The sequence below is a fragment of the Coregonus clupeaformis genome, chromosome 13 (assembly GCF_020615455.1).
Source record: "Coregonus clupeaformis isolate EN_2021a chromosome 13, ASM2061545v1, whole genome shotgun sequence".
Classification (NCBI taxonomy): Eukaryota; Metazoa; Chordata; class Actinopteri; order Salmoniformes; family Salmonidae; genus Coregonus; species Coregonus clupeaformis.
Genome location: NC_059204.1, coordinates 23583782 through 23597475, shown reverse-complemented (window position 1 = coordinate 23597475; position 13694 = coordinate 23583782). Strand labels below are relative to the sequence as shown.

Below are 13694 nucleotides of genomic sequence, written 5' to 3'. Positions count from 1 at the left end.
TGGGCCTCTCCTCTGTGTCATACAGCCGAGACTCTTCGTACCCGGAATGTATGATAGTTTTAAATCAAACCGGGTGAAGAAGAGGGCCCACCTGGCCTGGCGAGGATTCAGCCTCCTCGCTGCCCGAATGTACTCCAGGTTACGGTGGTCTGTCCAGATGAGGAAAGGGTGTTTTGCCCCCTCGAGCCAATGCCTCCACACGGTCAAAGCTCGGACAACAGCCAACAGCTCCCGATCACCAATGCTGTAGTTCTGAGCTTCTTAGAAAAGAAGGCACAGGGGCGGAGCTTGGGTGGCGTGCCCGAGCGTTGGGATAAGAAAGCTCCCTACCTCGGACGCATCCACCTCCACTACGAACGGTAGTGATGGATCGGGGTGAGTCAGTACCGGGGCTGAGGTGAACAGACCCCGCAATCTACTGAATGCCAAATCAGCCTCAGTAGACCAGCAGAGCCGGGACGGCCCACCCTTCAACAAGGAGGTAATGGGAGCTGCGACCTTGCCAAAGCCCCGAATAAACCTTCGATAGTAGTTGCCAAAGCCAAGGAAGCGCTGCACCTCCTTTACCGTGGTTGGAGTCTGCCAATTACGCATGGCTGCAATGCGGTCTCCCTCCATCTCCACACCTGTGGTGGTAATGCGATATCCGAGGATGTAGATTGACTGCTGGAAAAACTCACACTTCTCTGCCTTTGCATAAAGATCATTTTCCAGCAGTCGGACCAGTACTTTGCGAACCAAGGACACATGCTCGGCGCGCATAGCGGAATACACCAGGATGTCATCGATGTAGACCACCACACCGCGGCCAAGCATGTCCCGAAACACCTCGTTCACAAAGGACTGGAAAACGGATGGAGCATTCATCAAACCGTAGGGCATCACCAGGTATTCATAATGCCCCAGGTTGTGCTAAATGCTGTTTTCCACTCATCCCCTTCCCGAATACGCACCAGGTTGTAGGCACTCCTGAGGTCTAATTTGGTGAAAAAACGGGCCCCATGCATTGACTCGATCACTGAAAGAATGAGGGGAAGAGGATAACTAAATCGTACCGTCACATTATTCAGTGGTCGATAATCAATGCACGGGCGTAAACCGCCATCTTTCTTCTTCACAAAGAAGAAACTTGAGGAGGCAGGTGAAGTGGAGGGACGTATATACCCCTGGCGCAGGGACTCAGTGACGTATATTTCCATAGCCTCCGTTTCAGCCTGCGACAGGGGATACACATGACTCCTGGGAGGTACAGCGTCTACCCAAAGGTTTATCGCGCAATCCCCCTCCTGATGAGGTGGTAATTTAGTCGCTTGCGTCTTGGAAAACATGAGCGCCAGATCATGGTATTCGGGGGGAATGCGCACGGTGGGGGTACCGTCTGGACTTTCACCGTGGTCGCACCAACGGAAACACCTAGACACCTACCCGGACACTCACGCGACCAACCCGTAAGAACCCTCTGCGGCCATGAGAAATTGGGGTTGTGAAGCGCTAACCACGGGATACCCAAGACTACAGGGTAAGCAGGAGACTCAATAATCATAAAGGTGATCTGCTCAACATGTGTCTCCTGCGTAATCATGGTGACTGGTAGCGTAACTTCCTTAACCAACCCGGACCCTAATGGTCGACTATCTAGTGCTCTGATGGGTAGTGGAATGGTTAGGGGAACCAATGAAATGCCTTGACGGTGTGCAAATGCCCTGTCCATAAAATTCCCAGCTGCGCCTGAATCGACTAGCGCCTTACACTGGGAACCTACCAAGTGATTGGGAAAGGAGATAGATAAAGTACAGTGCGCCGCAAAGGGCTCTGAACACGTTTGGGTGTTCGTTACCTGGGGTGATGCGTGAGTACCCTGCCTACCGCCTCCAGACCCAAAAGAACGTTGACTGCGATGTGAGGTGGATTGTCCCTTCGTGCAAGTGGCACTGTCGCTGTCCTCCTGCGCTCTCTCGACCGGCGGCTCCCCCCAGCTCCATCTGCTCGGGGTCAGAGTCATCCGGAGTGGGAACGGGCAGACCCTACCAGGACGTCCTCTGGCTGCTAGCAGATTGTCCAGCCGGATGGCCATGTCCACCAGTTGGGAGAACGATAGCATGGCATCCCGGCAGGCGAGCTCCCGTCTAACGTACTCCCTTAGATGGCACTGGAAATGGTCTATCAGGGCCCGCTCGTTCCACCCGGACCCCGCTGCCAGCGTCCAGAACTCCAGCACGTAGTCCTGAGCGGTCCTCGTCCCCTGCCTCAGATGAACCAATCGTTCGCCCACCTCTCGAGGACGGATACCTTCTCCCGCTCCCAGGGCTCCGGCCTGATGCTGGAGAAATACAACTTCAGTTGGAGTAGGAATCCCTTACATCGCGCTGCAGTCCCATCAAACGACCATCAATCTGGATCCCTCCAGGGGCTGGGGTGTAGGTGGCTGGATCCGGTTGACCAGCTGGTCTCGATAGATCGGATCCTCTCCTCTCCAGGCGTTCTACCACCTGAAGAACCCGATCCAACATTGAGGAATGCTCCTGGACCCTTGCCACAACTCCAGGCATACGGTCTTCTCCTGCTGACTCCATATCAGATCAGGTGAGTGATTCTGTGATGAGGTGTGAAAGAAGGAGTCAGGCGCAGGAGGTAAAATACCGAAGTCCAGAGTTTAATCCGTTTGCATAAATCAAACGCCCCAAGCGTCAAACGAAACTGTACAAGGGAAAACATCCACCTTGGCAATAACACAGTGAAATGTAGCTCAACCGAGCTACACGCTCTCGTAAGACAAGGGGAACAGAGGGAACACTTATACACATACTAATTAGGGGAATGAGCACCAGGTATGTGTGATTGACAAGACATGACAAGTGGGGTGATGAGAATGGGATCGGCAGTAGCTAGTACTCCGGTGACGACGAACGCCGAAGCCTGCCCAAACCAGGAGGGGGGGCAGCCTCGGCGGAAGTCGTGACAGTTCAATTGTATTCTTCATACTATAAAATAATATAAAATAATGCCATGGAATTCTAAGCAAATCTTGTCTGCTAAATTAAATAGTGTAGCCCACAACCATTTGGCATAGCCACATCAGGACCTAACATAAGGACAATTTAGAGTATGCTATTCTTTTCTTCTGAAATAGACTACATTTTCTTCATATCATGCTTCTTTAGACGTGTCTAAAATAAATAAAGGATTTATTGTGAAGGTGTAGGCTATATTACATGGATTTATTATACTTTTTAAAATGTAGATGTTCCAAAGGTCTGGATCAGTGGCTTGTAGGCTATGTGTGGAAGTCAGGAGATGCTAAATGTGTTTATGTTAATTAACGGTCAATTACCATGAGACCGACAGTTATTTGCTTGACAATCACTGGCTGACGAAATTTCATGACCGCCACAGCCCTGTGTGTAGGTGGGATGTTTGTACCCTAATCTCACCCTTGCTGGAGTGCCAACCTCACAAAGCCCTTGCGGTTATTCAGGGTGACAGAATTCATGCCTGGAGTACAGTTCAAAGATTCAGCTGCTCCCCCGACAACGATGACCACCGCGTTGCCAGTTCCATTCTGAGAGAGGAGGTAGTCAATGGCGTTACGGTTCACTGGGCAGATACCTGACACATGGAAGAGGATGGGGTTAGGCTCAGTAATCACACATGGGGCCCAAAGACCAAACAAGTCAGTGTGTTTGCACTGGAGAACACATTTTAAGAGAAATCCATACTGGTTGAGCACAGAAACACATTCTTAGTGGATGTTGGGCAAAATAATGCTTTGAAATGAAGATAAATAAGCTAACAGTGCAGGTTTCACCTGAAGCAGCTCCTTACAATAGTGACATCAGCAAATACAGTTTGGCAGGCACAGGGGCTGTTTCGTCTAGACTGGGCAATAGGACAAAGCTCAGAGTTCTACCAGATTAGAGTCGGTAGATACAGGGCTGGTATCAGCAGTTTACTGAGTACATAGGGGCAAAACTCAGAGAAACCATCTCACCTCCAGACATGAGATAGTCTCTAAAGACTGGCATCCGGAAGTTTCCAGCCAGGGTGGCCAGGGAAGGTTTGATGCCCGGGAACTTCTTAGAGAAGCCGGTGGCCTCTGTTCCGAAGTTACAGAAGGCTCCGAAAGAGAAGATCCCGTGGGGGTGGTAGCCAAAGATGTAGTTTCGGCTGGGCAGCAGGTTGTGTGTCTTGATGAGCTGGTAAACAGGATGATAAAGAGACATGGTGGTTACTATCACACTAAGCAGAACATAACTACAGAGTGTTTGTTAAGCAATTTGACAGGTCAGAGAATCTGCACAAAATTAAGCCATTTCAGTCGTGCAGTTATGATAACATTCAGATACGTTTTAGAACTTGTCTCAAGAGGTTAAAGGCCATTTCACTGTTCATTGTACTATATGTATTAGCATATTTCCCAGAAATTGGAACAGTTTATCAGTTTAGCCCTGATATGATGTATCTTGGCGGTCAAGTAATACAATAATTACAGGCAATAAACAGTGTTCTGTGTTTGGGATGTTTATCTACATGTTTCCCCTATTGTGAACAGCAGTTCCATTACAGAGCTTCAATATTCTTAAAAGTAGTTTCGAGTATGAGAAGGAGAGTGTAGGTTGCATAATGGTGGTGGACGAATTGTGTCTTCAGTGAAGTGGGTGGCCCAATCCCACTCTTATGGAAGAAATTGAAAGGGCACAGAGGATTAACACACAGATCCAAAGAGATGTGTACACAGGACTCTAGTCAAACAAGGCCCATTGCATAACCACATTATCAAAGACCATCTACTGTAAGGTTTCCACAGTGATAGCATGGTAGATGTAACGAGATGAACATTTGGTGACGAAAACAGGTGGCGTTTACAACATGCATACAGTAAGTAGGAGAAATGGAAGAGAGAAGGAGACCTTGCTGACCCTGCAAGATGTAATAGTCACTGTCCCTGCATGCACTGGTACCAACCCAAAGAATTACTGTACTGTAAATCAAATAAAAGTTTATGGTTGAGTTATCGCAGGTGCAGCGAAATGCAGCAATACCTACCTAGAAATAAAAAAAATCCACACACATAATCAAAAAAAAATATATATATATATATGTGATGAGCCATGACTAGAATACAGTATTGACATATGAAGTGAGTAAACATTATGTAAACCTTATTAAAGTGACCAGTGTTCAATGACTATGTACAGTTGAAGTCGGAAGTTTACCTACACCTTAGCCAAATACATTTAAACTCACTTTTTCACAATGCCTGACATTTAATCCTAGTAAAAATTCCCTGTCTTAGGTCAGTTAGGATCACCACTTTATTTTAAGAATGTGAAATGTCAGAATAATAGTAGAAAAAATGATTTATTTCATATTTTATTTATTTAATCACATTCCCAGTGGGTCAGAAGTTTAAATACACTAATTTAGTATTTGGTAGCATTGCCTTTAAATTGTTTAACTTGGGTCAAACAATAACAATAAGTTGTGTGAATCTTGGTCCATTCCTCCTGACAGAGCTGGTGTAACGGTTTGTAGGCCTCCTTGCTCGCACACGCTTTTTCAGTTCTGCCCACAAATTTTCTATAGGATTGAGGTCAGGGCTTTGTGATGGCCACTCCAATACCTTGACTTTGTTGTCCTTAAGCCATTTTGCCACAACTTTGGAAGTATGCTTGGGGTCATTGTCCATTTGGAAGACCCATTTGCGACCAAGGTTTAACTTCCTGACTGATGTCTTGAGATGTTGCTTCAATTTATCCACATAATTTTCCTTCCTCATGATGCCATCTATTTTGTGAAGTGCACCAGTCTCTCCTGCAGCAAAGCACCCCCACAGCATGATGCTGCCACCCCCGTGCTTCACGGTTGGGATGGTGTTCTCCGGCTTGCAAGCGTTCCCCTTTTTCCTCCAAACATAACGATAGTCATTATGGCCAAACAGTTCTATTTTTGTTTCATCAGACCAGAGGACATTTCTCCAAAAAGTACGATCTTTGTCCCCATGTGCAGTTGCAAACCGTAGTCTGGCTTTTTTATGGCAGTTTTGGAGCAGTGGCTTCTTCCTTGCTGAGTGGCCTTTCAGGTTATGTCGATATAGGACTCGTTTTACTGTGGATATAGATACTTTTGTACATGTATCCTTCAGCATCTTCACAAGGTCCTTTGCTGTTGTTCTGGGATTGATTTGCACTTATCACACCAAAGTAGGTTAATCTCTAGGAGACAGAACGCGTCTCCTTCCTGAGCGATATGATGGCTGCGTGGTCCCATGGTGTTTATACTTGCGTACTATTGTTTGTACAGATGAACGCGGTACCTTCAGGCGTTTGGAAATTGCTCCCAAGGAAGAACCAGACTTGTGGAGGTACTGTGAGGGAAAAAAGTATTTGATCCCCTGCTGATTTTGTACGTTTGCCCACTGACAAAGAAATTATCAGTCTATAATTTTAATGGTAGGTTTATTTGAACAGTGAGAGAATAACAAAGAAATCCAGAAAAACGCATGTCAAAAATGTTATAAATTGATTGGCTGATTTCTTTTGATTTTCCCATGATGTCAAGCAAAGAGGCACTGAGTTTGAAGGTAGGCCTTCAAATACATCCACAGGTACACCAATTGACTCAAATGATGTCAATTAGCCTATCAGAAGCTTCTAAAGCCATTACATCATTTTCTGGAATTTTTCAAGCTGTTTAAAGGCACAGTCAATTTAGTGTACGTAAACTTCTGACCCACTGGAATTGTGATACAATGAATTCTAAGTGAAATAATCTATCTGTAAACAATTGTTGGAAAAATAACTTGTGTCATGCACAAAGTAGATGTCCTAACCGACTTGCCAAAACTATAGTTTGTTAACAAGACATTTGTGGAGTGGTTGAAAAACGAGTTTTATTGACTCCAACCTAAGTATATGTAAACTTCCGACTTCAACTGTACATAGGGCAGCAGTCTCTAAGGTGCAGGGTAGAGTACCGGGTGGTAGCCGGGTCTACAGACAATCACGGATTACAAAGGGAAAACCAGCCACGTCGCAGACACCGATGTCTTGCTTCCGGACAAGCCAAACACCTTCTTTGCCCGCTTTGAGGATAACACAGTGCCACTGACGCGGCCCGCTACCAAGGACTGTGGGCTCTCCTTCTCCGTGGCCGACGTGAGTAAGACATTTAAGCGTGTTAACCCTTGCAAGGCTGCCGGCCCAGACGGCATCCCTAGCCACGTCCTCAGAGCATGCGCAGACCAGCTGGCTGGAGTGTTTACGGACATATTCAATCTCTCCCTATCCCAGTCTGCTGTCCCCACTTGCTTCAAGATGTCCACCATTGTGCCTGTTCCCAAGAAAGCAAAGGTAACTGAACTAAATGACTATCGCCCCGTAGCACTCACTTCTGTCATCCTTAACTAGCCTTTGAGAGGCTAGTTAAGGATCATATCACCTCTACCTTACCTGACACCCTAGACCCACTTCAATTTGCTTACCACCCCAATAGATCCACAGATGATGCAATCGCCATCGCACTGCACACTGCCCTATCCCATCTGGACAAGAGGAATACCTATTTAAGAATGAAGTTCAGTGACTATAGCTTAGCACTCAACACCATAGTACCCTCCAAGCTCATCATTAAACTCGGGGCTCTGGGTCTGAACCCTGCCCTGTGCAACTGGGTCCTGGACTTACTGACGGGCCGCCCCCAGGTGGTGAAGATAGGAAACAACACCTCCACTTCGCTGATCCTCAACAAGGGTGCATTCTTAATTCAATTTTTGTACTTTTAGATTTGTGTATTGTTGTGAATTGTTAGATATTACTGCACTGTTGGAGCTAGAAACACAAGTATTTCGCTACACCCGTAGTAACAGCTGCTAAACATGTGTATGTGACCAATCAAATTTGATTTGATTTGATTTAGAACAGTGACTAAGGTTCAGGGCAGGGTACTGGGCGGAGGCCGACTAGTGGTGACTGTTAACAGTGTGATGGCCTGGAGATAGAAGCTGTTTCTCAGTCTCTCGGTCCCAGCTTTGATGCACCTGTACTGTCTCCTCCTTGTAGATGGTATGGGGGTGAACAGGCCGTGGCTCGGGTGGCTGAGGTCCTTGATGATCTTCTTGGCCTTCCTGTGACACCGGGTGCTGTAGATGTCCTGGAGGGCAGGTAGTATGCCCCCGGTGATGTGTTGGGCTGACCGCACCACCCTCTGGAGAGCCCTGTGGTTGTGGACGGTGCAATTGCCAATCCAGGCAGTGATACAGCCCGACAGGATGCTTTCAAGACGTTCTTGAGTTTCTAGGGGCCAAGCTGAATTTCTTCAGCCTCCTGAGGTTGAAGAGGCGCTGTTGCGCCTTCTTCACCACGCTGTCTGTGTGAAGGGACCATTTCAGTTTGTCAGTGATGTGCACGCCGAGGAATTTGAAGCTTTTGTCTCTCTCCACTGGGGCCCCGTCGATGTGGATGGGTGCGTGCTTTCTCTGTCTCCTGTAGTCCACGATCAGCTCCTTAGTTTTGTAGACGTTGAGGAAGAGGTTATTTTCCTGGCACCACTCCGCCAGGGCTCTCACATCCTCCCTGTAGGCTGTTTCATTGTTGTTGGTAATCAGGCCTACCACTGTTGCGTCATCAGCAAAATGTATGATTGAGTTGGAGACGTGTTGCCACGCAGTCATGGGTGGTCGGTCCATCAAGAATTTCAGGACCCAGTTGCACAGGGAGGGGTTCAGACCCAGGGCCCTGAGCTTAGTGTAAGTCTCCAGTCGATGCAGAGACATGTTATCAGATATAAACTGTAATCATGTTATAATCAAACACATACATCATATTCAGCCTGCATCAGAGCTACATCATATGCACAAGTGTCCCAAAACGTGAAAATGATGGTGGGTGTATGGGCTAATTAGACCCGCCGATAACCATTTTGACCGAGCCAGCTAAGCTGTAGGGTTCACAGTGAAGTGGTATTCCATTTTTTAGTTTGTGCAATTATGAGCCACCTGTATTTGTTTGTGTCTGATTTTGAGGCACGACTCATAACATACGAAATATCTACAAATTAAATGTTTAACTGTTACTGAGATTTCTCATTGGAATTTCATGCTTGTTTTATTATTTAAATGTAGAACATTAATTGCATCATTCTAGTCACTAGTGTGTCCCGAAATTGATGGGTTTATTGATCCCCTCGCCACTCTTGAAGTTTCGTCAGCAACACATGACAACAGAGGCCCTCCGAGCGAGTTGGTAGGGGCTGGTTTGGGACTGTTACGTTCCCAAGCAAGAAAATCTAAAATGTCACTCAAACAGAAGGGGGAACTAACAAAGAGTCACTGACAACAACCAAAACAAAACCAGTGGGGTTTTATGGAGGTGTCCACTGAAAGTTGCATAGCAACAACAACTGGGACATCTAACACCCATCATGAGCGCCCACTAAATGTGCCCACTAAGAGGCAAACAAAAGAAAAATCCACACCAAACTTAAAGACAGGAAGCAAACCAAAAAGGTGGAACGAAATGAAATCAGGAAAATCAGACAAAATCATGTTTTTCTAGAAATCAAATCGGGAGCGCCAACTAAAGGTGTTGACCCTCCACATCTCTCAAGACAACTGGAGCACTGGGCCAGTCACTCTTAAATAGCACCTGGGCCAGCACAGCTGAAACACCTTCCTACTAACGAGATGGACAAGCCAGCACAGGTGTAACACATACTGACTAACGAGGTAGCACCAATCGGTGCGCCCTACGTGCTAACGAGCTATACATGCTAAAGTCCAACCTCAAAACATAAATGGAAAAACCAAAGCCTGTAACAGGATTCACAGAAACAGACGGAGTTCAAAGTATGGCTCACGAGCAGGGCCAAAGTTCAAGCTCCAGAGACAACACACACACTCTTGATTTCCCCTGGCTGTTAGTCATCATCAGGACTCAATTATTGATAGTTAAGACAACCTTTCACCTTGATTCTTAACAGGTGACACTGTAACAGTATCAAAGCTCTGGCTTCGCTTAAGAGCCTTTGACTATACTTTCTATTTATGAGAGAAAAGGATTGTATGGTAAAAAATGATTGTAAGGTTAATGTTTCTAGAATGCTCCATTTTAAAAACAGTCATGCTCATTCAACATTAAATCAGTCAGCTGAACAGATTGAACAGAAGGAGGATTAAACATTGCGGATGTAATGTGAATGTCGTTGGTTCATTGATATTCCTGAGAAGTGTAAAGGCATACAAACAACTCAGCTGATTCAAGCCTTGGTCAGGAGGGCAGCGAGAGAAAGCACAAGAGGAACTTGCCAAAAAATATGAATGGTAAAAATAGCTTGCTCTGTCAGGACACCAAGAGACCAATCTAAGAGTTTGGCATTGGTTACTATGAGTTTACATATTATATTGGTGATCTAAAAGAGAAGACCACTACGTTGGGATATGTTAAATACCAATAATTATTGTCACCATTGGGGGGGTATTATGATTGTCATGAAACCAGTTTTAATTATGGCAGTAGCAAATTGAGTTAGAAAACCATAATGCATCTGCAACAATCAACTATCATTCTGAAGACTAAGATGCCTAGTTTATGGCACAGTGTCTTATTTTAAATACATTTTCCGCCAGAATTTTATACATTTTCATCCCAAATTCTTATTACCGAAATGCATCCGGATTTCTCGGGTCATTTTATAAAATTTTACTAGCAGAACCTAACTTATTTGAATAAAACAAAATGTTGCTGTAGTTTGTACCTAAATCATAAAAATGTTATACAGTGGGGAAAAACGTATTTAGTCAGCCACCAATTGTGCAAGTTCTCCCACTTAAAAAGATGAGAGAGGCCTGTAATTTTCATCATAGGTACACGTCAACTATGACAGACCAAATGAGATTTTTTTTCTCCAGAAAATCACATTGTAGGATTTTTTATGAATTTATTTGCAAATTATGGTGGAAAATAAGTATTTGGTCAATAACAAAAGTTTCTCAATACTTTGTTATATACCCTTTGTTGGCAATGACACAGGTCAAACGTTTTCTGTAAGTCTTCACAAGGTTTTCACACACTGTTGCTGGTATTTTGGCCCATTCCTCCATGCAGATCTCCTCTAGAGCAGTGATGTTTTGGGGCTGTCACTGGGCAACACGGACTTTCAATTCCCTCCAAAGATTTTCTATGGGGTTAAGATCTGGAGACTGGCTAGGCCACTCCAGGACATTGAAATGCTTCTTACGAAGCCACTCCTTCGTTGCCCGGGCGGTGTGTTTGGGATCATTGTCATGTTGAAAGACCCAGCCACGTTTCATCTTCAATGCCCTTGCTGATGGAAGGAGGTTTTCACTCAAAATCTCACGATACATGGCCCCATTCATTCTTTCCTTTACACAGATCAGTCGTCCTGGTCCCTTTGCAGGAAAACAGCCCCAAAGCATGATGTTTCCACCCCCATGCTTCACAGTAGGTATGGTGTTCTTTGGATGCAACTCAGCATTCTTTGTCCTCCAAACACGACGAGTTGAGTTTTTACCAAAAAATTATATTTTGGTTTCATCTGACCATATGACATTCTCCCAATCCTCTTCTGGATCATCCAAATGCACTCTAGCAAACTTCAGACGGGCCTGGACATGTACTGGCTTAAGCAGGGGGACACGTCTTGTACTGCAGGATTTGAGTCCCTGGCGGCGTAGTGTGTTACTGATGGTAGGCTTTGTTACTTTGGTCCCAGCTCTCTGCAGGTCATTCACTAGGTCCCCCCCGTGTGGTTCTGGGATTTTTGCTCACCGTTCTTGTGATCATTTTGACCCCACGGGGTGAGATCTTGCGTGGAGCCCCAGATCGAGGGAGATTATCAGTGGTCTTGTATGCCTTCCATTTCCTAATAATTGCTCCCACAGTTGATTTCTTCAAACCAAGCTGCTTACCTATTGCAGATTCAGTCTTCCCAGCCTGGTGCAGGTCTACAATTTTGTTTCTGGTGTCCTTTGACAGCTCTTTGGTCTTGGCCATAGTGGAGTTTGGAGTGTGACTGTTTGAGGTTGTGGACAGGTGTCTTTTATACTGATAACAAGTTCAAACAGGTGCCATTAATACAGGTAACGAGTGGAGGACAGAGGAGCCTCTTAAAGAAGAAGTTACAGGTCTGTGAGAGCCAGAAATCTTGCTTGTTTGTAGGTGACCAAATACTTATTTTCCACCATAATTTGCAAATAAATTCATTAAAAATCCTACAATGTGATTTTCTGGATTTTTTTTCTCAATTTGTCTGTCACAGTTGACGTGTACCTATGATGAAAATTACAGGCGTCTCTCATCTTTTTAAGTGGGAGAACTTGCACAATTGGTGGCTGACTAAATACCTTTTTTCCCCACTGTACTAGTTGAAGTTTACATTAAACTATTATATTTATTACGTAAAAACACAGTGTCATTGGACATGTTTCTCATTACGTAACACTATTTCAAGTTGCTGTAAAAACTCCAATAAGTTTTATTCACCCATGATACATCACCTAGAGTAGTCCTTAGATAAGATTTAATTTCTTCACTTATACGCCTTCAGAATGAGGATCTTATTCTCAAACATCACCTTTATGACACTTGACCTTCTCATTACCGAAATGACTAAAAAGGTCAAATTGGGAAAAACTCATTACATCAGTGGCGGCTGGTGGGAGGAGCTATAGGAGGATGGCCTCATTGTAATGGCTTGAATGGAATAGATGGAATGGAATCAAACATATGGAAACCACATTTGACTCCGTTCCAATTATTCAATTCCAGCCATTAAAATGAGCCCATCCTCCTATAGCTCCTCCCACCAGCCTCCACTGCATTACATGTAACACGTTACGTTACAATATTACTTTGCGTGGAAAGTAACGCGTTATATTACTTTTCATTACTTTCATGAAAAAATCTAAACTGTCGGAGGGAGCGAGCTGCGCGCTCTCTACCAAAGGTAGGCTACTAATATGTAATCTAATTAATTCAATAATCTTCAACCCGATCAGAAAGATCTTGGTCACAAGCTCATCTTTTATTTCCTAAATGGTGTAGGCTGATGTATTCATTGATGTATTTATGTCCGAATTTTGGAGTAGGCCTACATTTGCGGGAAAGACTATACAAGATTCTAGACTATACAAGAGACTATACAAGAGTGTCGAGGAAGGGGCCCTTCCACGACACAAGACAACTTTTTATGCACTTGTGAAATGTAGGCTGTACAAGAACTGTTGTTTCAATCCCTTTACATGACAATAAAATATCAACCTACCTTTATGTAATGTCAACCATCAAAATCAATAATTCCATGTCTCCTCCATTGGCTTGACAGCACATGTCCAAATTGATAATCCACAACACGGCAGCCATATGTGCCAGCGCAATTATCATGAAATTGATTGCTGTCTCTATACAATGCGTTATAACAATGTATAATCTATATGAATAGGCATACAAAATTAGGATTAGACAAAGCTATTTGATGCAAATAACTTTTCTATTGTCTGAAATTATAGCATTATCACATTGGACAGGTTAGTCCTGCTCGCTCGCCGGAGGAAGGCAGCTTGTAAAACGATAAAACTGTTGGTAATTTAGTGTTACACGTTTCTAATAGTTAAATATTAGGATATTACACCTATCCAAATCACACCATGTGGCGGAGAGTGATATGGTGCTGGAGATGGG

The 13694-nt window shown here is 44.7% G+C and overlaps 1 protein-coding gene across 2 annotated transcripts in view; it reads right to left on the bottom strand.

The window, feature by feature from the left end:
- LOC121579776 (diacylglycerol O-acyltransferase 2) overlaps positions 1–13694 on the bottom strand; it is a 45399-nt gene that overhangs the window by 17476 nt on the left and 14229 nt on the right. For both annotated transcript variants that reach the window (XM_041894662.1, XM_041894663.2), the window contains exons 5-6: positions 3989–4193; positions 3432–3606 (exon numbers count right to left, since the gene is read on the bottom strand). In XM_041894662.1, the coding sequence (XP_041750596.1) occupies positions 3432–3606; positions 3989–4193 (380 nt within the window). The remainder of the gene's footprint in view (positions 1–3431; positions 3607–3988; positions 4194–13694) is intronic.